This window comes from Phyllostomus hastatus, unplaced genomic scaffold (assembly GCF_019186645.2).
Source record: "Phyllostomus hastatus isolate PE091 unplaced genomic scaffold, TTU_PhHast_1.1 phas_contig_210, whole genome shotgun sequence".
NCBI lineage: Eukaryota > Metazoa > Chordata > Mammalia > Chiroptera > Phyllostomidae > Phyllostomus > Phyllostomus hastatus.
In genome coordinates, this window is record NW_025333737.1 from 18,792,976 (window position 1) to 18,815,520 (window position 22,545).

General features: G+C 39.7%; 1 protein-coding gene across 1 annotated transcript in view; it reads left to right on the forward strand.

Annotated features, from left to right (window-relative positions):
• Nucleotides 1-22,545, forward strand: part of AATF (apoptosis antagonizing transcription factor) — a 102,915-nt gene that overhangs the window by 66,697 nt on the left and 13,673 nt on the right. The window contains exons 9-11 of the mRNA XM_045836604.1: nucleotides 2,048-2,115; nucleotides 3,969-4,049; nucleotides 13,277-13,348. Of these exons, the coding sequence (XP_045692560.1) occupies nucleotides 2,048-2,115; nucleotides 3,969-4,049; nucleotides 13,277-13,348 (221 nt within the window). The remainder of the gene's footprint in view (nucleotides 1-2,047; nucleotides 2,116-3,968; nucleotides 4,050-13,276; nucleotides 13,349-22,545) is intronic.

Here is a 22,545-nt window from a genome sequence, read left to right on the forward strand (position 1 = left end):
GAGTGCTGGAAGGGAAACGCTACACTGACCTGGTGTCTGAATTACAGAGGCCACTGCAAGTGTAATGGATCCACTGCAGTTGTGTGGCTCCAATTCTCAGCCTCCGGGAAGGGCATATGGGGCTTTCTTCCAGAGGACCTCCCCTTTTGTGCTGGGGCAGCCTTCCATGAGCACTTGCTCCCAGTGGCCATGGCAGCCCTAGTCTCAAGGGATCAGAGATCATTAGGAAAACCAGGAACAGTTGTTGTAATCTCTTAATGTGGCTGGAACAAGGTAAGGGCAGTGAGATGTGGGCATTCCATTATTTTTCTTCCTTTTCATTTTTTTCCTTCTCTTCTTTTTCTTCTTATTTATCTAAAAAAATTTTTTTTATTGCTAACCTCTCCCCCTTCTCCCTCCCAACCTTGCTTTTGACAGCATATTGACTAGGGACCAGAAGCCCATTTTTGCTTAGCCTCCAGGGCAGCTGGGTACAGAGTAGCAGCGTTACATAGGTTTACTGTGTCGTATGTCTGTGTAACACTGGATTTGGATCTTGTATTTAGCTGCCAGAAGTGACTGTGATGAAGTAGGAGAGATAAACTGATAGATTGGCTGCCAGAAAGATGTTGGGAATCAATCAGATAAACAGGGTAGAGAAATAGCTTGCTGTTTTCTAGTGATAATAAACCAGTGGCCTCTGGTCCCTGCATTTTAAAACGTAATTGCTGTAGCAATAATGTCCAAAAAAAGCAAATGAAAAAACATCACAGGCGGTTTTTTAATTGCAATTGAGATATCCTTTTCCCTTTTGCAATAAAGATTCATCTTATATGGAAATTAATATTTTTATAAATTTGTTTTACTTCTTCCAGTGCCTACTTACCTAAACAAATGAAAATGAGAGCATGAACTACTTTCATAGGAATTTATTCCTCCTTCTCAATCCTCCCAAGATTTCAGCTGTTTAACTTGGTGAAATATCTGTATTGCTACCATGCCTTACCTACAAAACAATTACTTATTTTTGCGAAGAAAGAAGTTTTAAGATCAGACCAGTATTATTGACAGGTGATTAGCAGGAACTACTTTATTTTGGTGTCTCCCCTTATATTTCTCTCAGAATATTTTTGGAATTTTAATCTCTATTGCTGTTTCTCCACACACATATAGCACTTGCATAGGAGAGATGGAATGCAGTCTTACTACTGTAATTTAAAATTCTCCTCCTTCGATGTTTAACTTTTAAATCTACCACTTCTCTTCACATAGGACTTTCAGATCCAATGCAAATGCTAAGTCTGTGTGAAAGATACAGATTTAGATTTTGATCCCATGCAGTGGACTGCGCAGGATTAGGAGGAGAGAAGGAGAGTGGGTTCGAGTTCCCATGGAGTTAATTGTATGGGATGCGAGACTAGTTCTGTGTTGTAGTTGCAGTGCACACACGTCTTTCTTTAGGTTCCCTCTTAAAATTATTCTGGCTGTGAATGTGTCAGTGTCATATAAGGTTAAATCACTTAATAGTCAGCAGGGTAGAGTATCGGCTGTGGAAAGCAAGAAAATGAAGTCCACACTTTTAATTATATATAATAAAGGCTTTTGCCTGAGGAAGACCTTCCTGACTGCTGGAGGTTATAGGTCAGAAGTTAACCATGTACCATTATCCTATTGGTGAGAGGCTGATGCATCTTCCCTTTTGCCACACAGCCCTCCCCACCTGACCTTTTAAAGATTCTCCATTGATATCGATGAGGTGGACAAAACTAATCATAAAAACAATGAAGGGAATGTTGCAGATTCATTGATCCATTTGAAATGAACTGCAGTACAATAAGTCTTCCAAATGGACTTCTATTCTCAGCGATTGCTATAGCCACCTTTTTAAAGATATATAAATATGAAGGGGTTAATGGGAATTCAGTCATGCTCTTGTAGCTGGGTTGCTCCTTATTGACTGCAGTTTTAGAGGTGTCGCTATGCCATTCAGAATTCCTGCTGTGCCTTTTTAAAGTTAGTTGGTACTGGGAGAGGATAAATAAATCAGCTGCTTTCCTTTTTCTCCTAGCTCCTTCGAGAACTCATAGAACGGAAGACCAGCTCATTGGATCCCAATGATCAGGTGGCCATGGGAAGGTAATTTAGATGAGGCTTTGTATCTATGCAAGCAGCCGATGTAATTGTTTCTCCCTTTGATTCCCCTTAATTCTGCTTCCAAAGCAATAATTGGCCCTATCATTGCAAAAGTTGAGTAAGGTTATAAGAGCTAGAAAGACAAAATGATGGAAACACTAATTGTTTACCCTATACTGCCTTAAGTGCAGTTTGAGTAAGAGGTTGTAAAACACCTACATGTGCATTGTGCCAGGGTTTGTTTTTCAAAGCCGTTGTTATGCTCTGTGCTCTCTGGTTTGGGTTGCGATTGTACCTGTATCCATCTCTGACCAGAGGGTGAAAAGCCACCCCAAACGTGTGCTCTCAGCTGTCAGATGTGGCACTGCACAACAGGTTCCCGCACATAGTCAGGTCTGCTTTGTCAGAGTCTGCCCTAATTTAGACCTCCACCCCTTCTGTAAAAGCTGCAGCACAATTAGAAATGGAACATGGAAGCATTACCCACATGTCAGGGTAGAATGTAAAGTAGCGAAGGTAGGCTCTGTGTGTGCGCTTCATCCTGTGGTTGGAAAATAAAAAGGACGTTTAGAGTACTACCTAATGAATAGTGTACATTTAAATAGCCATGAGCCATAATTTGCAAAAGCACAAAAGGAAACAAAAGCTGCAAGTGCCAGAATGGGATGGATTCTGTGCAGAGAAGCATTTGGAGAATGCAATGAAAAATTTGTGTTGATGAAATAATTTTATTTGAGTAAAACATTATTTGAATTTTAGGATAGGATGTTGTTGGTATTTTGTGTCTCTCTGGGATGTTATAGAGCGCTCTCTATAAATTTAATGTGTTCACTATAAATTTAATGTGATAGAGCAAATTGTATTTAAGTGGTGATTATATTGTACATTTATCTCACTTTACAATAAAATAGATTATGGTAATTAAGATTATATTAAGATTACGGTAATTGGATTTCCCTAGATTTTTTTTCTGATGTTGCATTTTCATTGTATAAATCAGGTAGGATGACCAGCTGCTACTGTTTCTCCCTCTTCTTCATTTTTCACATTTGTTATAAGAGCAGTTTATGAAGATTTTCTTAGCCCAGTATCTTTTATTTCAAAAATTAATTTCTTTTAATCTGAAGTGACTGTAGAATATGTGAATCTTGTTTGGATCTTGACTCAAACAAATTAACTGCAAAATTGAGACAATCGGGAAATTTGAAGACTGACCGACTGTGTGATAGTGAAGAATTATTGTTACCCTTTTCTAGGTGTGACAGAGGTGCTGACCCTACATTGAAGGGAGGGGAGGAGAATGTGTAGCAACACATTCTGAAATATGACAGAGTAAATGAAAATATAAATAAAATGACTATAAAACTGGTGTCAGTAGTGGATAATTATTTTAAAATTAGCAAAAATTGGAAAGCACAAGAAAAAGCAGTTGGGTATTAACAGAGGCTAAATTAGATGTAAGGAATTCATGTGTTTAAACCACACAGCGTTTGCAATATTAGTAATAGAACTTGCTGCATAGCTAAAACATCAAAAGCAAACCCAAGCAGCTGTACTCTGTTTGATGGGTTTTTCTACAGACTGGTAGATTTAGTGCTTGTCACAGCAACTGCAAATGCTAAGGAGCATTGTTAACCAAATTTGCTGTAGAATTTCCCAGCTGCCATTTGTTTTTTCACCATTGCACAAATCCTCCTCAATTGATTAGTCGCTTTGGCCCCAGACTATCTTGAGGAACTTGATGTAGGTTGATGATTTCTTTCTGCAGGGTTGTTAGTGGGAAAAATTCCAATTTGTCAATATGTATAACTATTTCCGTTAGTGATGATGCATAACATAGCTTGTGACTTTCCCAGGCAGTGGCTTGCAATCCAGAAGTTACGAAGCAAAATCCACAAGAAAGTAGATAGGAAAGCCAGCAAAGGAAGGAAACTTCGGTGAGTTACTTTTTAGAAAATTTTTTAACATGTTATGTTCATATCTCTCTTCCCTTGCATTTTATCTATTATGTCATTTTCTATCCTTTCTGAGGATTCTCTTTTTAAGGATCAGAAAAATAATTGAAACAATATTTGAGACTTTTGTGACTCAGTTTTCCTTACTGTAAAATGGAAATATGATTTTAGGGTTTGTGGGTTTTTTATTGTTGTTGTTCTGCTGTTGTAAATGGGTAGGTTATGTAATATCTGCATTTCTCTGAAAGAGAAATAATAAGTAAACAAGACAAGATAGTTGAAAGTGTCTTAGTTTTAAAAAGTGATTTCTATAGTCCTGGCTGGTGTGGCTCAGTGGATTGAGCGCCGACCTGTGAACCAGTTCAGGGCACATGCCTGGGTTGCTGGCCAGGTTCCCTGTAGGGGGTACACAAGAGGCAACCACACATTGATGTTTCTCTCCCTCTCTTTCTCCCTTCCTTTTCCTCTCTAAAAATAAATAAATCTTTAAAAAAAATTTTTAAGAAGCAATTTCTATATAAAAATATACAAACTTTATTTTGGAGTCTTATTTAGAATAGGATCATATTAGTTCACTTTCATGATGCTGTATGTGTACACACTATGCTAAAAAGATATAAAGATTTCAGAGAATGTTAACAATGTGCTTAAATAAGATGAGAAATAGAATTTTTATGAGAAAACCCAGAAATATCTGACTATAGGAAAACCCTCAACTCTGTGATCTCTTTAAGAAGTCTTATAAATATGCAGATAAGAAAGGTGTGAGAATAGGAGTGACATTTCTATGCTTTTAGACTTAGTTTCCTTGTAACTATATATATATATATATTACATAATATCATTCACACAAAGCCTCCTTATCACAGAAACTACTTGTAATTCAGGTGCACATTGAAAAAAATTTTGAACTCATTGTGTTAGGCAGGTAGCTAATCCCACATCCTTATTAGAGCCTGCCTGTCATTAAATTCCCTTTGGACAAATGCGGATCTATCTCATTTTTAAATATCTTCAGAGAAGCAGATTTCACAATTACTTCAGTGAATCTTTTTGAGTATTTAACAAAACTCATCAGCAAGTGCTTCTCTTTAACTTTTTCAGTTAATTTAAGTAAAATTTCAGGTATTGAAATTTTCAAGTCTTCATACTTCTCCAGGTTCATTGTAGTGTAGTGGTTAAGAGCATGTACTTGAGAGCCAGACTGCCAGAGTTTGAATCCCAGCTTTGACATCATCTGGTAGTTACTTTGGGCAAGACCCTTAAACTCTCCATGTAGTGTTGTCATCTGTAAAATAGGGATGATAGCAGCACAGGCTGGTAGGGTTGCTGTGAAGATTAAGAGAGTAAGTGTATGTATGTGCAGCTCTTAGAACAGTGCTAGGGAGGCAGTGAGCACTATGTAAGTATTTGTTATTATTATTGTCCTACTGTTATTCCAAAACTGGGTCTGTCTCCTGCTCTGGTGTTCATTTACTTGTTTATTCACATGCATGACTCTTTTGTATCTGTCTCTTCTATACTCTCCACCCCTGTATGGACTTTATAATTGGCCAAGCTTAGTTTTTAATTTTGAGATCAGGTTCTTTTTTTCTCTAATACAGTGCTTTAAAAATTATCACTTATGAAGCAATGCTTGTTCTCTAGAGGGAGGAGCCCAGGATTTCAAGTTAGAAGATTTGAGTTCAAATCCTGTCTTTCTCTGGCTATATAATTTTGGGGTTTTTTTTTTTTTATCCTCTGGGCCTCACTTTTCTCATTTATTAAATGGAGATAATAATCGCTACTTTATAGATGTGGTTTGAGGATTTAAATAATGTGTAAATGTCTGGTGCATAGTAAGCATTGGAAAGTGTTAGTGTCTTTGGTTTTGCTTGCTTGTTAGTGTCTTTGGTTTTGCTTGCGACTGGGGGCACTGTCGCAAATGTATGCCCTTCAGAAGAACTGAGAGAGGAAAATATGTCTTCCCTACATATTGCACTGGTACGAATTTTAAACCTATTGGGACAAGTAGCTATAGCTGAGTGCCCCTTGAGAGCAAGAATCACGGTCTTTTATCCTTTAAGACAGTCCCAATCTTATTATCTATTACAGTGCCTTGCAGACATTAGTCAGCCAGAAAATATTTTGGGGTGATTATGACAATAAAATGAACATGCTCACCAGGTAATGAGAGGTGGCCATAAGTCTAAACATAACACAGATTATGAAATCTGGACGAGGGCTGGAGAGGGGAGCGTGACAAATAACTTAGGAGAACTACGGGTCTGTTTCTCAAATCAAAATAAATTTATCAGAGTTGTTATTTAACCCCCTTAAATTTGAAAAAAAAAAACAAAACAGGATTTTCTTTTAATAGTAACTGCTTTTCTTATACTTATTTACTAAACCTCATTAAACTCTTTGGTTAGAGGTATGTGTCACTGTATTTATATACTTCTGGTTTTGTTTTAGTTGTAAGAGTTTATGTATTTAATTTTAGAGAGAGGGAAAGGGAAGGAGAAAGAGAAGGAGAGAAATACTGAGGTGAGAGAGAAACATGGATTGGTTGCCTCTTGTGTATGCCCCATCTGGGGACCAAACCCACAACCCAGGCACATGCCCTGACCCGGAATCAAACCAAACCCACAACTTTTTGGTGTATGAGATGGTGCTCCATCCAGCTGAGCCACAGTGGTCAGGACTGCACTTCTGTTTTTGCAGCATTTTGGTAGTAACTGAGATTTTAAATACCCATAAATCCAAAGGCATCTGAAATTTCATTCTGGCAACAAGCAAGTAGGAGATAGACATTCTACTTAAACAGGGCTAAATATTAAAATATATGAAGTGCCCTGGCTGGTGTGGCTCAGTGGATTGAGTGCCAGCCTACAAACCAAAGGGTCGTCACTGGTTCAATTCCTGGTCTAGGGTGCATGCCTGGGTTGCAGGCCAGGTCCCCAGTGGGGGGCATGCAAGAGGCAACCACACATTGATGTTTCTCTCCCTTTCTTTCTCCTTCCCTTCTCTCCTCTAAAAATAAATAAATAAAATCTTTTTTAAAAAGTGGTTTATCAAAATATAAGAAGCGTTTCTCCTATGGTTCTTAGGAGCCGCATTGGGAGCTTGGTAAGACCCATTCTGCCCTCGAGGAGCGAAAAGCCTGCCGTCTGGAGAGGAGGGCAGACGATGAGCCAATTAGTAATACTGTGGGAAGTGCTGCGGTAGACGCCATCCTGCGGTAGGGGTTACCCGACTCTCCCTGGGGGAACGCAGACTGCTCAGGAAGACTTTCCGTAAGGTGCAACACCCACACTTCACGTGGGGCAGAGTAGGAACAGTTAGCCCAGTGAAAAGCCAAAAAAGAATAACATTTGCAAAACTGCATCTTGAGAGTATAGACATGGCCATTTTGGGAACTCCAATTAACCTGTTTGGGCAGAGACTTAAAGTGAATGTGGAGCAGGCGATGAGGCTGAATGAGCAGTGAGTGCTAGATCACAGCCGTGCTAACACTCCTGGACTTTATCTGCAGACTGTAGTCAGTCATGTAAGATTTTAGGCCGAGGAGTGCTGTTATCACATTCGGTTGCATTTTAGAAAGATGTAAGGAGGTAAAGGAAGGTGAGGGTTAGAGTTGACTCTCAAGAGGTTCAGAGGGAACAAGGTAGATTGTGGGTGGTATATTATTCATTGGTATGTATTAAAAGAGCCTGCAAGAAGGAAATCAATTTTTTGTTTTGAGGGAGAGTAGATTCAATATTTCAATATGCCGACTTTGACACAACTTTGAGAGAGAGATTTTTTGGTTCAAGAGAAGGATGTGGGTATTGTATTAATAGTAGTCCCTCCTTATCCACGGTTTCATTTTCCACAGTCTGTGGCCTGAAAATATTAAATGAAAATCTTTAGAAATAAACAATTCTTAAGTTTAAGATAGTGTGCTGTTTGTGAAGTGTGATGAAATCCACACCCCACCTCACCTGAAGACGTGAGTTGTCCCTTTGTCCCGCCGTATGGGCTGCCCTCCTGTCACTCACTCAGTAGCCATCACGGTTACAGGTCAGTGATGAGACTGACAGAGAGAGCACATTCACGCAACTTTTATTACGCTATGTTGTTATAATCGTTATATTTTTAGTTATTGTTGCTAATCTCTTACTGTGCCTAATTTATAAATTAAACTTTGTCATAGTTGTGTCTGTATAGGGAAAAGCCTAGTATATGTGGGGTGGAGTATTATCTGTGGTTTCAGGCATCTACGGGTGTTTTGAACATACCCCTTATGGTTAGGGAATGACTACTGTGTAGTTGATAGTTTGGAAACAATTTAATTGCTGTTTTCAAGGAGTACATAGGATGACAAGAGTACAATGCCCAGGAATGTGATAGAGTAAGAGGAGCCCATAAAGAATGCTGGCGGGGCGTGGGGCAGGGCAGGCAGGAAAGAGTGATGCAGTGAAGGCAGAGAATGCTTAATAGGGGTTTAAAGTGTTCGATGTCCCAGAGAAATCAAGTCAGGAAGGGACGTTTTCATTTGTCATCACATTTCTCCACAAGAGGTGCTGCTGGGTTATTGTGGAAGTCTAGAAACCAAAAACTAAAGGACTTTTCCATGCTGCAAAAGCCCTTTAGAATTTGTATTTAAACTTTCACTATCTTGATTGGTTTGTCTCATAAAAGCCTTTTGGAATACAGTTGATGTGCCATCAAAAGGTCATGTGCACTGGCTGGTGTGGCTCAGTGAATTGAGTGCCAGCCTGTGAACCAAAGGGTCGCCGGTTCAATCCCCAGTCAGGGCACATGCCTGGGTTGCAGGCCAGGTCCCCGGTGCAGGGGGCTGTATGAGAGGCAACCACACATTGATGTTTCTCTCTCTCACTTTCTCCTTCCCTTCCCCTCTCTCTAAAAATAAGTAAATAAAATCTTTAAAAGATAGTATTATAATTTATGGTTTAGTTAATAGTATTATACTGATATTAATGTCCCAAGTATGACAAGTACACTATATTTAAGTAAATTATTAACCTTAGAAGAAGTTGGGTGAGATTAAACATGAATCTCTGTACTATATTTGCAACTTTTCTATAAGTATAAAATTATTGCAAAGTAAAAAGTGAAAAGAAAAGTAATGAATATGGTTGTGGTTTGTTTTTCAGTTTTGTCATCTGTATTCACATGGCTTTTTGTGACCATAAAAGTGAAGGATGTGGTCAGGGCCAGAGAATGACCTTTATTAGTAGCAGCAGTGATGACTAACGTTCATAAAGCTCTCACTGTTGGGCCCTGCAGAGACAGAAAGAGCGCAGGCTGTGATGCCAAACTATCTTGGTTTGAAATCTGTCTCTTCCACTTACTGGCCTTGAGACCTTGGGCAGGTTACTTTATATCTCTGTCCTGCAATTTCCTCATCTGTAAGGAATGAAGTAAAAGTCACATCTCATAGGTTGTTATATAGATTAAGTGAGCTAATTCATGTAAAGTGGTGAAAGGGAATAACGCACTTAGCATTACAGAACTAGTTAGTAGCAAACAGGGATGTGACCTCATTGGTCTGATTCCAGAGCCCACACGTCTAACCTCTGGCGGTTGAGTTGTTTCTCTCAGCAGGACCAGTTGGCTTCTGCAGGCACCAAAATGGCATCTGGGCTACATTAGCACTCTGCCCTGGAGGATTAAACCAAGCGGCCCAGGCTAGATGAGAATATTACGAATACTTCCTTAAATTGGACCTCAAGAAGAGCTGGCAGAGTATACTAGCTATCATCGTTGATACTAGGTTCCACCACCGAGCAGGTTCTGTTCTTCGTTTGTGATAGGGTTGGGAAGATAAGCTTTCCAGAAATTTTGTAGTCAAATGAACATTACACTGTGGAAATATTAGTTGAAATGATAGCAGGTCAGTGGCCTCAGGCTGGTCAGACTAGACATGGCAACTTGCTTGTTGGACACTAGAAAATAATTTATTAAAAAATAAAATTTTGATTTTTAGGAATAATTATAATTACTGATTTTTTACACAGTATTTTATACCACAGTATATGTAAGTAGATTTCACTGTGATTTAATCAGAACTTGTAATGTATATTAATTAAACTTTCAGGTCTTTAGTAACAAGATGTCTTACTGTGTTTGTCTAGTCTTCTGCAACAAAATTACATTCATCTTTTCTTAGTATGGTTGGTAAAAGGTGCTTTAATACTAAAACATGCATTCATCCTCAGCAGAACTGAGATTAGATGAAATGCATTGCATTACATGCACATTACTAAATTGTCTTTAATCCAATTACTTCTTAAAGCCTGCCTTTCTTTCCTCATGCAGTTAATAGTTATTGAATATATTGTATTACAATGTAAGGCATTCCACAGAACAGTGCCATCCAATAAAAACATGTATTACCTGTGTAATCTTTAATGTTCTAGTAGCCACATTGAAAAACTAAAAAGAAATAGGTGAATGAAATTTTAATGTTTCATTTAACTCAATGTATCACAAATATCATTTTAATGAGTTATTATTTTAAAAAATTATTAATGATATAGATCCATTATTTACTGTCCCAAGTCATCAAAATCTGGTGTGTATCTTCAAATTATAGAACATCTAAGTTCAGATAAGCCACAGTTCAGGTGGTCAATAGCCACAGCTGGCCAGTGGCTAACACAACTGTAGAGTTAGTTCATCATCTTTGTCCAGAAAGTGAATTAAACCTGTCTTTGGACCCAGCCAAGAACAGGATTCATTTTTCAGATGGACACCAAAGTTTGGTGAAAACTAAAGACACAGTGGAACTTCGGTTCTCAAACTAAAATCATTCCAAAAAGCTGTTCCAAAAGCGATTTGTTGAAAAACCGAATCTCCTTTGTTTGCCCCCGAGAGGCGCATGACTGGATACAGGCATCAGCATGAAAGGGTTGTCAGGTGGGGAGTCGAGACCCGAAGTTCTGTGAGACACCCAGGGCATTTTTTCCACGGACAGTTTGGTCGAGAACCAAGCTGTTCGAAAACCAAGACATTCAAGAACAAATGTTTGATGGTGTTAAAATACATCTAACAGTATTTGTGTTTTATACTTACATAAAAAGGTTAGGTAAGTATTTATACTCTCACATGTTAACATAACCTTTGGGAGGGTTTTGACTCAGGTTTTTTAATTTTAATTGTGTATGCCTTTCAGTTCAGCAGCTTCACACCTCACTGTTTATCCCATAGACTACTCGAACAAACATGCAGTGCTTTATGCAGAACTACCTGCACTTCACTGTTTGTTTTTAAAGGGGCGCAGTCTATATAAATGCCCATCAATAAGAAATGCAATAAATTATAATATATTGACACAATGGAATATTTTGCAACTATGAAAAGAATAGACCATAACATATGGTGCAGTGGAAAAAGCTCAATACAGAATATTAACTATATTGCAATCTCATTTTTATGTGGAAAATATATTGTTTATACTTGTCTTATATATGGAAAATACTTCAGCCAGAGTTAATAGTTTTAACCGACAGTGATTATTTCTGCGGGCTAGGACTACAAAGGATTTGTCAGTTCTCCATACATTTCTGTATTTGGATTTTTTTTAAAAAGAATTATTATTTTTTATAAGTAAGAGATAACAGACACTTTAAAAAACAAGCATGGGCTTTTGTTTTTGCATTTTTTAAAAAGTGAAGAATTGGCCCTGGCCAATATGGTTCAGTGGCTTGGGTGCTGGACTGTGAAGAGAAAGGTCGCTGGTTCGATTCCCAGTCAGGGCGCATGCCTGGGCTGCAGGCCCAGTCCCCAGTGAGGGGTGTGCAAGAGGCAACCACACATTGATGTTTCTCTCCCTCCCTTTCTCCATCTCTTCCCCTCTCTCTAAAAATAAATAAGTAAAATCTTTCAAAAAAAAAGTGAAGAATTGGAAGCAATATAAATGTTCAAAATAAGAAAATATATTATGCTACTTTCACTCCTGGAAGTATATACAGCTATTCAGATATTGGTTTGGGACAGTGCTTACAACGCTGAGTGGGAAAAGAGGATGCAGAGTCGCCTGTGTACCACAGACAGGGTCACTGTGCTAAGCAAACATGACTAACCAAAAGGTTAACAAGTGTTTTTAGGTGGAGGGGTTATGTGAGCTTTGTGCTTTGTCGGTTTGTTTTCCAGATTTTCTGTAATGAATTTATACTTTTCTGTTACTTTATAATGAAGAAAATCTCATCACTATTATTCTTGTAAAATTCATTTGTTGAGAAAAAGCTTTGGGAGGCTTAGCTGTGGGTGATAGAGTAGAGAATCAAATCTTGGTATGTGTAAAAATGTTTTTAAAACTGTTAAGACATAGTGTACATGAAAATATTTATCATTTATTTTTTTTGTGTGTAGTGTTTCGCCCGTCCAGAATTTTTTGGTTAAAATTTTATAATGTGCATACTGTCATACAGCCTCTTCTATTATAATGAACAGAAAAGGGGGGCTTTCTTTGAATTCTCTTTGGCATAATTTGGTCTGAATAAGGTCATATGTTTGTTCAGCCCTTTCACCAGAGAATCTCAAAACATTCTTTTTATAAAATACTATTTTTTTATTGGCAAGAAATGGAGGTGATGGAACTTAAATTTCTATAATATGTTGACTAAAGTTCCAGGGATGAAACTTATGTACCCACTCAGTTGTGCTCCTTCATTTAAAGATGGGAGAATGAAAGACCCAGTGGAACTAGTGAGTAGAAATGACATGGAATTCTACAAGCCTTTTCTGACTCAGGGAAGCAGTGCTAGTGAGTGATGGTGGTGGTGTTGTACCATTGCCTGTATACTGCCAGCAAGTAGCTTTAATGATGCTGAAAAATGGTTACAATTATACATAGAGGAAGAAGTTGGGGTAGTCCTCATTGTCTTTTGTCTGGAGTAATGTTTAAGGGTTAGTCTTTTGCTCAAGGGCACAGAGTATCTACTTTTTGGGGGGCTGTGATGTAAGTGGATCTGTGTTGAACTACTGCCCTTTATTGTGCAATGTGCAGTTGTATGCTGTACGTTGTACCAGGCTTTTCTCCTGTAGCATTAAGGGAAAGGGGTCCTATAGGGTTAAGTGCTATGTGCCCATGACTGTTCCCTATTCAACTCTGGAGCCAAATGTTCCTGCGGTATGTTCTCGAGTTTGTTAGTTCGTAGACTGCATTTCCTTTTCTAGTTTAATGGTTACTAATGTGGCTGCCTGTTTCCTGCTTTATTCAGGTTTCATGTCCTTAGCAAGCTGCTGAGCTTCATGGCACCTATTGACCACACCACAATGAATGATGACGCCAGGTGAGTAATAGATTAATTATGTGTCTCAAATAGCTTCATGACAGCCTGATATTGACCTGTTCTGCAGCCTGTCGCCCTCTCCATTTCTTCTTATCAGTTAACCATTTGTCATTGGCATCATAGTGAGGGTCCTTGTCACATGTCTTCACTCCCATAATTATTGTAAAACCAAAACAAAATTTCCATACATCTCAATGCTGCCTCTGGTGGTTTTTTGTTTGTTTTTGCTGTTTTGTTTTGTTTTGTTTTGTTTCGTTTTTAACTTAAGCCGTCTTCGTAGAGTACCTGAGCTCTTGTCTGGGACCGACGGGTCAGGACAGCACATGCACTTGAGTTATGTCCAGGGGGTTGGTGTATATTCTGTCCTTTTGGGATAGCTGTAGAGACTGCGGTGGGGTGGGCATGAGGTTGTGTTTGTTCAGGCTGCCGCTGAGGATTGTTTTCTTCTTAAGTATTTTTATAAAAGAAGTACATGCTGATTTTATAAAGCTGAGACAAAATAAAAACATACTCATAATTCAGAGATATCCATTTTTTAATAATTCCTTTTACATTTATTAGTTGGCAAGTGATAATGTAATATTTTTTAAGATTACTTATTTATTTACTATTCATGTATATCAGTATGGACTTGTGCTTTCCTGTGTTATTCAGTGAATTGTAATCTGCTACTCTCATTATTTATTTTGATTTTAAATTGTCCCATATTAATGGAAGTCCCTTCAAGCTGTCCTGTGTCCTTTTGAGATGTTCCAAGTCCTTCTTTGAGTACTTCCTTACTGTCTAGCACAACAAAGCTGTTTTAGGCTCAGTTTACACTCTTCATATCAGGGCTGGAATCAGTCTGTCTCCTGGTAGCCCCAATTCTTCTTAGTTGATTGTGGCATTTAGAAACCAAAATCTGGGTGCTAAGGGTGCTCATTGTTACTAGGGACCATTTTTTCTAGGTTCTTTCAACATAGAGAACTAGGAAGTGTGTGTATGCATACATAAGAAATAACCACTTTTAACACCTCAGAATATTTTCTCTTCATCATTGGGTTCCCTTTTTGTATGTTCTTGTTTTTTTAATATATAATTAAAGTTATATTTCGCTGTTACGAATTTTCTTAAGTATTTTATATGCTCTGAGCATTATGCCATTAACATTATTCAAAAATTTGTAATGACTATGTAAGTTTTTAATATTACTTACTTGGCCTTTCACTAATAATTGGACATTTAAACTTCTTTTAATTATTGTTGTTCTAAATAGTGCTACGGTTGACATTTTTAAATATAGATCTTTACCAAGTGAACTGATTGGTTATAATGTGGCACTTGGGACTTTTGCCAGCTTTATACCTCATACTATATTTAACCTTTTTATTTGCATATATTTAGTTTGCTACTAAATTCTATTACATCCTCCCCTTGCCTGAAAAGTAGTAGATCCGGAAGTTTAGGTGAGCACAACAATTATTAATTTTGTTTGTTTGTCCAGTGCTCTGAGTGTAGAACAGCTCATGGACAGTTCTGAGTATGCTTTTCCTCAGAACTTTGTGACCTCATTTTTTTCTCTTGTGCTTTTCAAGTGAATGCCTATGTATGGCTGTTCCCTGCCCCCCCACCATTCATTTCTATATTAGTGCATTTTTCAAAACAGTAAAATGAGTACATTTTTAGATGATGTGAAAAAATTATATCAACAAGAAAGGAAAACTAAGCCCTGGCTGGTGTAGCTCAGTGGACTGAGCGCGGGTTGCGAACCAATGTATCGCAGGTTCAATCCCACTCAGGGCACATGCCTGGGATGCAGGCCATGACTCCCAGCAACCGCACATTGATGTTTCTCTTGCTTTCTCTCTCCCTTCCCTCTCTAAAAAATAAATAAATAAAATCTTAAAAAAAAAAAAAGAAAGGAAAACTATATGTTTAAACCTAAACCCAGCCCATTCAGTTAATATTATTATCCCAGGCATGAAGTGAAACCTGGTTTAAATATTGGTGGCATCTTTTGAATATAATACTACTAGATCATTTAGAAATCAACTTTTTGTCATTCTTAGTTGGGATTTTTTTTTAAAATCACCTAATTATACCCCAGAGACACTTGGTTTTCCAGAATCTTATTTATTCGCTCATAAAGTTTGAGGCTCTGCTATATGTTAGACATGAAGATTATTTGAAAATGACTGTAGTATTTAGGGTTACGTTGGGCTGGGTCTGCATGGGACATAAAGCCCAACTGCAGAGGTAGAAGCGAATGGGAGGTGGTAGGGCCAGCATCTCTTGGTCTTTTCCTGTGGTCCCAAGGGGTTGCCACCGCTGCTGCCATCCAACATGCATTCGAGGCAGGAAGAAGGGGGAGGGAGTGGCCGGCGTCAGCCATGTCTGCTTTCTTTTATTGTAAAAGTAAAGTTGTTCTCAGAATCCCCTCCAACAAACTTCTTACATCTTACTGATCAGAACTGTGCTCTGTGGGCACTTCAGGTAGAGCAGGCAAAGGAGGAAGGATTGGGAATGTGTTTGTTGGGTAACTGTCCTTGTGGCATTCAGCATGAGAAAAGGCTCTCCCTTGTGGCTTGGTAGCTGTTATCAACATTGTCCTCTAGCTGGTTTAGCCATTTAACAAGGAAGTTAGTAAAAGTCTTGTAGTTGAAGAACTGAATGTTTGTTTTTACCACAGTGCACTCAGTTACCTTTGTGCTTCCTTAGATGCAGAGGCCTACATCCACATTACTGCTCGTGCTCCTTAGTCCGCAGGGGCCGGAGTAACTGTGGGCAGAGGAACTAGGTGTTAGCTCTTTCTGCCGCTAGTACAGACGTGCAGGGCCAATAGGTATTGTTACTTAGATAAGAAGGAGGCAGTTGTAGCTTGGCCTGTTTTGTTTTTCTTTAGGTAATTCCATAACTGGAAACAATCTAGTACTATACTATTTTCTGATCCACTTTGTAAAACACAGATATCATTGAGGAATGGAAAATTTTCAAAATCGTTAGACTATCAATATCAGTGCATACTACTTTTCCTCAAGGGACTAGCTCTGGTTTGCTTAACTTACAGATGTGCCATTCTTGGTGTGCATGTATGAATGGGGAATTTTGTTATGATTTCGAGGTAGAGAAGGAATTTATAGGTGAGGCACCAAGGCCAGAAACCATAATGGAAAACACTAATAGACCCAAAAAGTCACATTGGAAAAGACAGCAAGAAAGTTGTAAGTAAATGACAAACTGGAGAGAATTTGAACACATGACATATATTTTTTAAAGATTTTATTTATTTATTTTTAGAGAGAAGGGGAGGGAGGGAGAAAGAGAGGGAGAGAAACATTAATGTGTGGTTGCCTCTCTCATGCCCCCTGTTGGGGACCTGGCCCACAACCCAGGCATGTGCCCTGACTGGGAATCAACCAACTGGGAATCAACTAGTGACCCTTTGGTTCAAAGGCTGGCACACAGTCCACTGAGCCACCCCAGCCAGGACTGACATATTTCTTTACTATGTGATATCACTGTTGTAAAGAGTTCTTACAAATCTTTAAGAATATCCCAATAAAAATAAGGGGCAATGTATGTCAGCTAGCAAACTCAGAAACTATGAAAGAAAAATCTCAAATCACCAAAAACAAAGGCTGTCAACCTCATTAATCCAAGAATTGAAATAATGAGATTTCATTTTTTTTTTAATTGGAAGACACTAAAAGATAAGTAATCCTTAGTTTGGATAGTAGAAAAAACATGTACTTTCATAGACTGTTAATTAGAATATAATTGGCAAAATAATTTTGGAGGGTTATTGGGCACTATATTTCAAATTTTTAAATGTATGTATCTGTTCACCCAGAATAATGTACTTTTAGAAATGGACCTAAGGAAATAGCAAGTTGGCAAATATATTTGTATCTGGCATCTTCATTGCAACATTGTTTATAATGGGGAAAATAAGAACCAATCATGACCATCAATAGGAAACTAGTTAATCATAGAAAATCATTCAATGAAATTATAAGCAGCTGTTGAAGGATGAAGTGGATCGTATGTATTAATATAATGTTAAGTGGGAAAAGTAGGCTACCAAATACTATTTCTATTATTCCAGTTATTTGAATAAGTAGATATGTGATGGGGGAAAAAAAAGGCAGTACCTTTAAAAAAATACACTGTCTTGAAATGATCCCCAGGTTATTTTGTTAACTGGAAAAAGAGGCCGTGCTTGTAATGTGATTCACTTTGCTTTCACAGTAAACATTAAATGGGTGTGTAGGTTCCCACAGCCATGTCTGTGTTGTAGAAAATGCCTGGAAAGACTTTATGTCACAACATTTAAAATGTGTACCTACGGGGAAGAGAATAGGGGGAAGGGGGACTTCCAGCATTTTCCAGGAAAGGCTTTATTTATTTATTTTCTAGACAGAGAGGAAGGGAGGGAGAAAGAGAAGGAAGAAACAGCAATGTGCGGTTGCCTCTCACATGCCCCCCCCCGCCCCCCCGCCGGGGCCTGGCCCGCAACCCAGGCATGTGCCCTGACTGGGAATCGAACTGTAAACCCTTTGGTTCACAGGCTGGCACTCAACCCACTGAGCTACACCAGCCAGGGCAATGTTTTGTTATTTTATACTTTTATTTTGCTTTGACCTTTTGCCATGAAAACACATTTATATTAGTTGTTATTAAAAATAATAAGCTCTGAAACAGTGCACCAAACTCCTCCCATATTGATTGCTGGCTGGGGTGGAGTCCAAGGCACATTTTACTTTTTATTCCATGTATTTCTGTAATGTTCAAATTTTTTTTTACAATAAGTGAAAAGAAATGGATTGCTTTTTATCAGCAGGAAAAAAGGGACATTTTCGGTTTGAAGTATACATATAATATGGAGAGGAGTTAGGAAGGTCCTTGATATTTCTCTGTTAAAGTATATAAATTTAAAGGCCTCTCTCCCTTATGGTTTCTGCTCTGTGGACCATCTGACTAGCTTCCCTTCCCACCTCACCTCCCACTTTTTAAAAGATTTATATGATCTGAAGAGAAACCAGAGTGTAAATGATGGTAAAATACACATAACAAAATTTCCAGCTCTTTTGATTTCTTACTGTCAGAGCAGCTGCACTTACGTTTCCTGCCGCACCCAGGTCTGGTGAGTGAGGCCCTTCTCTTTCCTGTAGTCGCTCCTTAGTTCCAGTTCACTGTTCCACACACGTGTGTAAATTGGATTAATGTCAAGTGTTTGGTTGGTTGGTTGGTTGGTTGCTTTTTGTTGGGGAGTGGGCAAGTGCTGTTACTTGTCCTTGATCGAATTGTCCTCGGATCCCCCATATCCCTTGTCCGGTTTGAGCTGAAAAAATTACACTTGGTCAGTTTGAATTGAAACTGGAACATAGCTCTTGTTCAGAGAGAAAAGAAGAGATCCTTACTCTTTAACACGGAGTGTAACATGCCATTAGTGGAGAAAGAAGTACTATCTTTAAAAGGATCTTGAGAAAGGTAGCGGCACCTCACCATTTCTCCTGTGGTGTGGTCATGAGGTCTGTGTACTGTTATCTGTGTAGTTAATTTCTGCTGATAGATATTCTTTTCTCATGCTAGGAATTTTTCTCTTCAAGCCATCAATTATTATTAATAGTAGCAGCAGTAGTAGTAGTATTTTAACACTTAAAAAAATGTGGAGTGGCTCATTTTACACCCCCGTGTTACCACATTTCTCTTTGGGGGTTTTGCGCCCTAGATAAATGCTGGATACTGCTTTTAATGCCTTTCTGTGCCTTCAGGTCTCCTCTGTTAAAGTTTCATATAGTCCCTGGCCCTTTATAGGTGCTGATCCAGCAGATCTTTTCTCCATTGCAAGGTAGGCGGTTGGTTTGTGTTGCGGACCTGATGCACGTTCCCATTACTAGCGGAAGAGGAAATCCCACTTTGCCCGTGTGCTGCGTGTTTGCATGCGGGAGGATATTACCGTGAGCCTAAATGTGATCGCTAGCTTTGCTGAACCCTTGGGGACCCTTGGCACGGGACAGCTCAGCTCCCAGAGCAGCTACTGTTGTCCGTCAGAGTCACCTCAGCTAAGAGGCCAAAATCCCACGTGGTGTCGTAGAGACAGTTAGCGGTGGGCTCAGGGGGAGAGAAGCCTGCTGTCTCCTTGGTAGGGGATCCCTCTCAGCACAGCGTTCCCACCAAGGACAGGTCAGGGTGCACACACTTGCAGGGTGTACAGGGCCGCTGCCCCTGCGCTGACCGGAGAAGGGCCCGGAGCTCATTTGCCCAAGGACATTTCAGAAGCAGCTTACTTTGTGTGCCCCTCTGAGGCATACGTGTAAAGGAGTTTATTTTTTCTCGTCTGTTGCGTTGATGGAGGTCAGATAGTAAAATGCTGGCGTGGCAAGTAGGAGAAGCAGATTCTGAGGAGGACTCTGAGACAGGTCGTGATGGGGCCCTCACAACGGGCCACTGCCGCAGAGCTGGGGAAGGGAACCGTGTAAGCTGCTTGCTTTGTTGGCATGACGGGTTTGCCGTGGGCATGGACCGGGTCTGAGTGGCAACAGCCAGCTTCATGTGCCCGAGGAGAGTCAGTGTTTGCCTCCGTGACCGCTCCTTCAGGGAGGGCCTGGGTCGGTGCTGTCCCTTAAAGGTGCAGGTGTGATGGTTTCCCACGGGGCTTTTCTCCCCTGTTTACAGAGATGACAGCGATGTTAGCATTTTATAGCTACTCCATTCCTTAAAGAAATTCTCAAAAGGAACATCAAGAATTTCCATTTTGATCCCCCATGTTCTCCCCTCAAATAAAAAACCCTTTTCCCACTCCTTTTATAAAGCTACTGGCATTTAAAAAAAAAAGAGAGAGAAAAGAACCTGGAAAGGACCCTTTAATAATAACTAAGCACCGAATACCTTATTGTTGTACTCTGGAGTTTCAGAAGAGAGATGTGCACATGCAGCCCAGCCTTGTAAAGTGCTTTGTCGACATCACTGCCCTACTGTTCTCGGGGTCCCTTGGTGTGATGGAATTTCTACAGGCTGGCCATTTTTGTGTGCGGGCCTGTACCCTAAATGTGGGGGCATTCTCCCACTCTACTGACGATGTCTTTTCCCCTGCTGGGTAACCCAGAGGCTTTTTAGACCATTTTTGATTCCCCCTTGCCGACTGTACCCCTTTGTGTAAGAGAAATAGGCACGGGATCCTGCTGAAATATTCTGGGGGAGTTTGCTCAGCGTTTGAGAGCACATCAGCTAATAGCCCCAGAAATACCTCCCACAGAGCACTTTTCATTGGGTAAAAACTTGCAAGCAAGAATGGTTAAGATATAGATGTTTTTTCTGAAGCTTCTTATCTCCTAAAAAGACACAGGTTATTCTGACAGGTGAAACAAGGCCGGGCAAATATGCAACACTGATCTAATCGGCGTGAACAAGAGCAGTGTTTCCACTGGTGCTGCCTTCTACCAGCGTCATTAAAGGCTCCCGTTACTCTGTTATTAGCAGTTCCCTCTCTTCCTTATCAGATTACAGAGTGAACATAACTCACGGCAGTGAGCTGATCTCGTGTTAGAGAGGATTACAGCTCTGCATCAACTCGGATTGACACAGTTTATAATTCGCTCGTCGATGCTTAGGCGGGCGGCATCACATATTTGACGCCCCCCCCCCCCCCGCCCCGCCACCACCAGGAGTGCCGAGGGGGAGCCCCCCATACATCATCATTAGAGATGGCGTTCAGCACGGGGATAGGAGGCCTGGGGCCTGCCTCCTCAGTAATGTCAGCAGGACCAAGAAAACACTCTCAAGTCCGAACCTGAGCCTTGGGCCAGAGTTCCAAGACTGGGTTGAAAAGAAAATGCTGCTCTTGTTTCCTCTGTTTTTCCTGATTCATTGCTGTTCAGTCTTATACAATTCTAGAGAATTTGCATTCTCAAATTGATGTCTTGGTTCCAAGTAGGATGCAGAGTGATAAAAGCACGTCCTCTAGAAGGAGACTGTAAATGCTGAACAGGTAAGTCTTTCCTCAAAACGGGGCTTCTTGACTGTCGTTCCCATTCCTGCAGCCACGTGCCCCTCTGCCCCTCGTTTCCTCAGACGGTTGTGAATCCTATTTATCCTCCCGGGGGTATTCACACTCTTTAAAGTGAGTGTAAATGTTTCTTCTAAAGACTTACTGTTCTTAAGTTTTTGTATTTTATTATTGCTGACTTTTAAAATACAATATCTTATAGATATTGTATTAATCACAACTGAGTAACTTGCTAGTGGGTAGGCAATAGCCAAATCCTTTCCCGTTAATTTAGATTAGACATTCATCCATCTTAATACATTTCCCACTGTGATCACTGAGCCAACATCAGATTGCTGAGATACGTACGCCATTTCTGTTTTTAAGTGCATTCATCCTTTGCTCCGATTTATCCACCCTGAGCCTGCCACCCTGTTTCTGATTGGCCACCCTGTTTCTGAAATGACAGAATAATACCATATTTCACTTACTGAGCATTTACTACTTGCCAGATATAATACTCAGTCCTTCATATACAATTTCATTGAGTCCTTATAGAAACCACTAAAGTGTTTTATTTTGTCTACATTTTTAAAAGATTTTATTTATTTTATTTTTAAAGATAGGGGAAGGGAGGGAGAAAGACAAGGAGAAAAACATCAAATGGTTGCCTCTCACATGCCCCCAGCCCAGGTATGTGCCCTGACTGGGAATTGAACCAGCAACCTTCTGGTTCATAAACAGGCACTTAATCCACTGAGCCACACCAGCCAGGGCTGCATTTTATGATAAGAATACTGAGGCACAGAGCAAATAAGTAACATATTCAAGTTAAACAGCAAGTATGTAGCGGAGCTTGTGTACTATATGCACCTAGGAGTGTGGCCCATAACCCTGTCACCGTCTCCAGAAAACCAATAAGCCTTTAGAAATGTGTGCAGACAGTGTGCCAAGGGGGTGCCACTGCTCCCACCCCCAGTCCATGCACACAAAGCCTGTCTCTCAACAAAAACTTGTTTGGGAAAAAAACACAACAGAACAAGAACTTGTTTGGACTAAAATGATTTTTCCTTTTTTAATAGAGATGCTTTCTATATTAGAAGACTTTGCCTATGAAGTCACTCACCTTTTAGTATCAATCACTGAATATCCAGACCTGCTGTTATGGTCACACCATTCTTCTGATTAGAAAGACCCCAAACTATATAATCAGCTTTGACATCTGATTCAG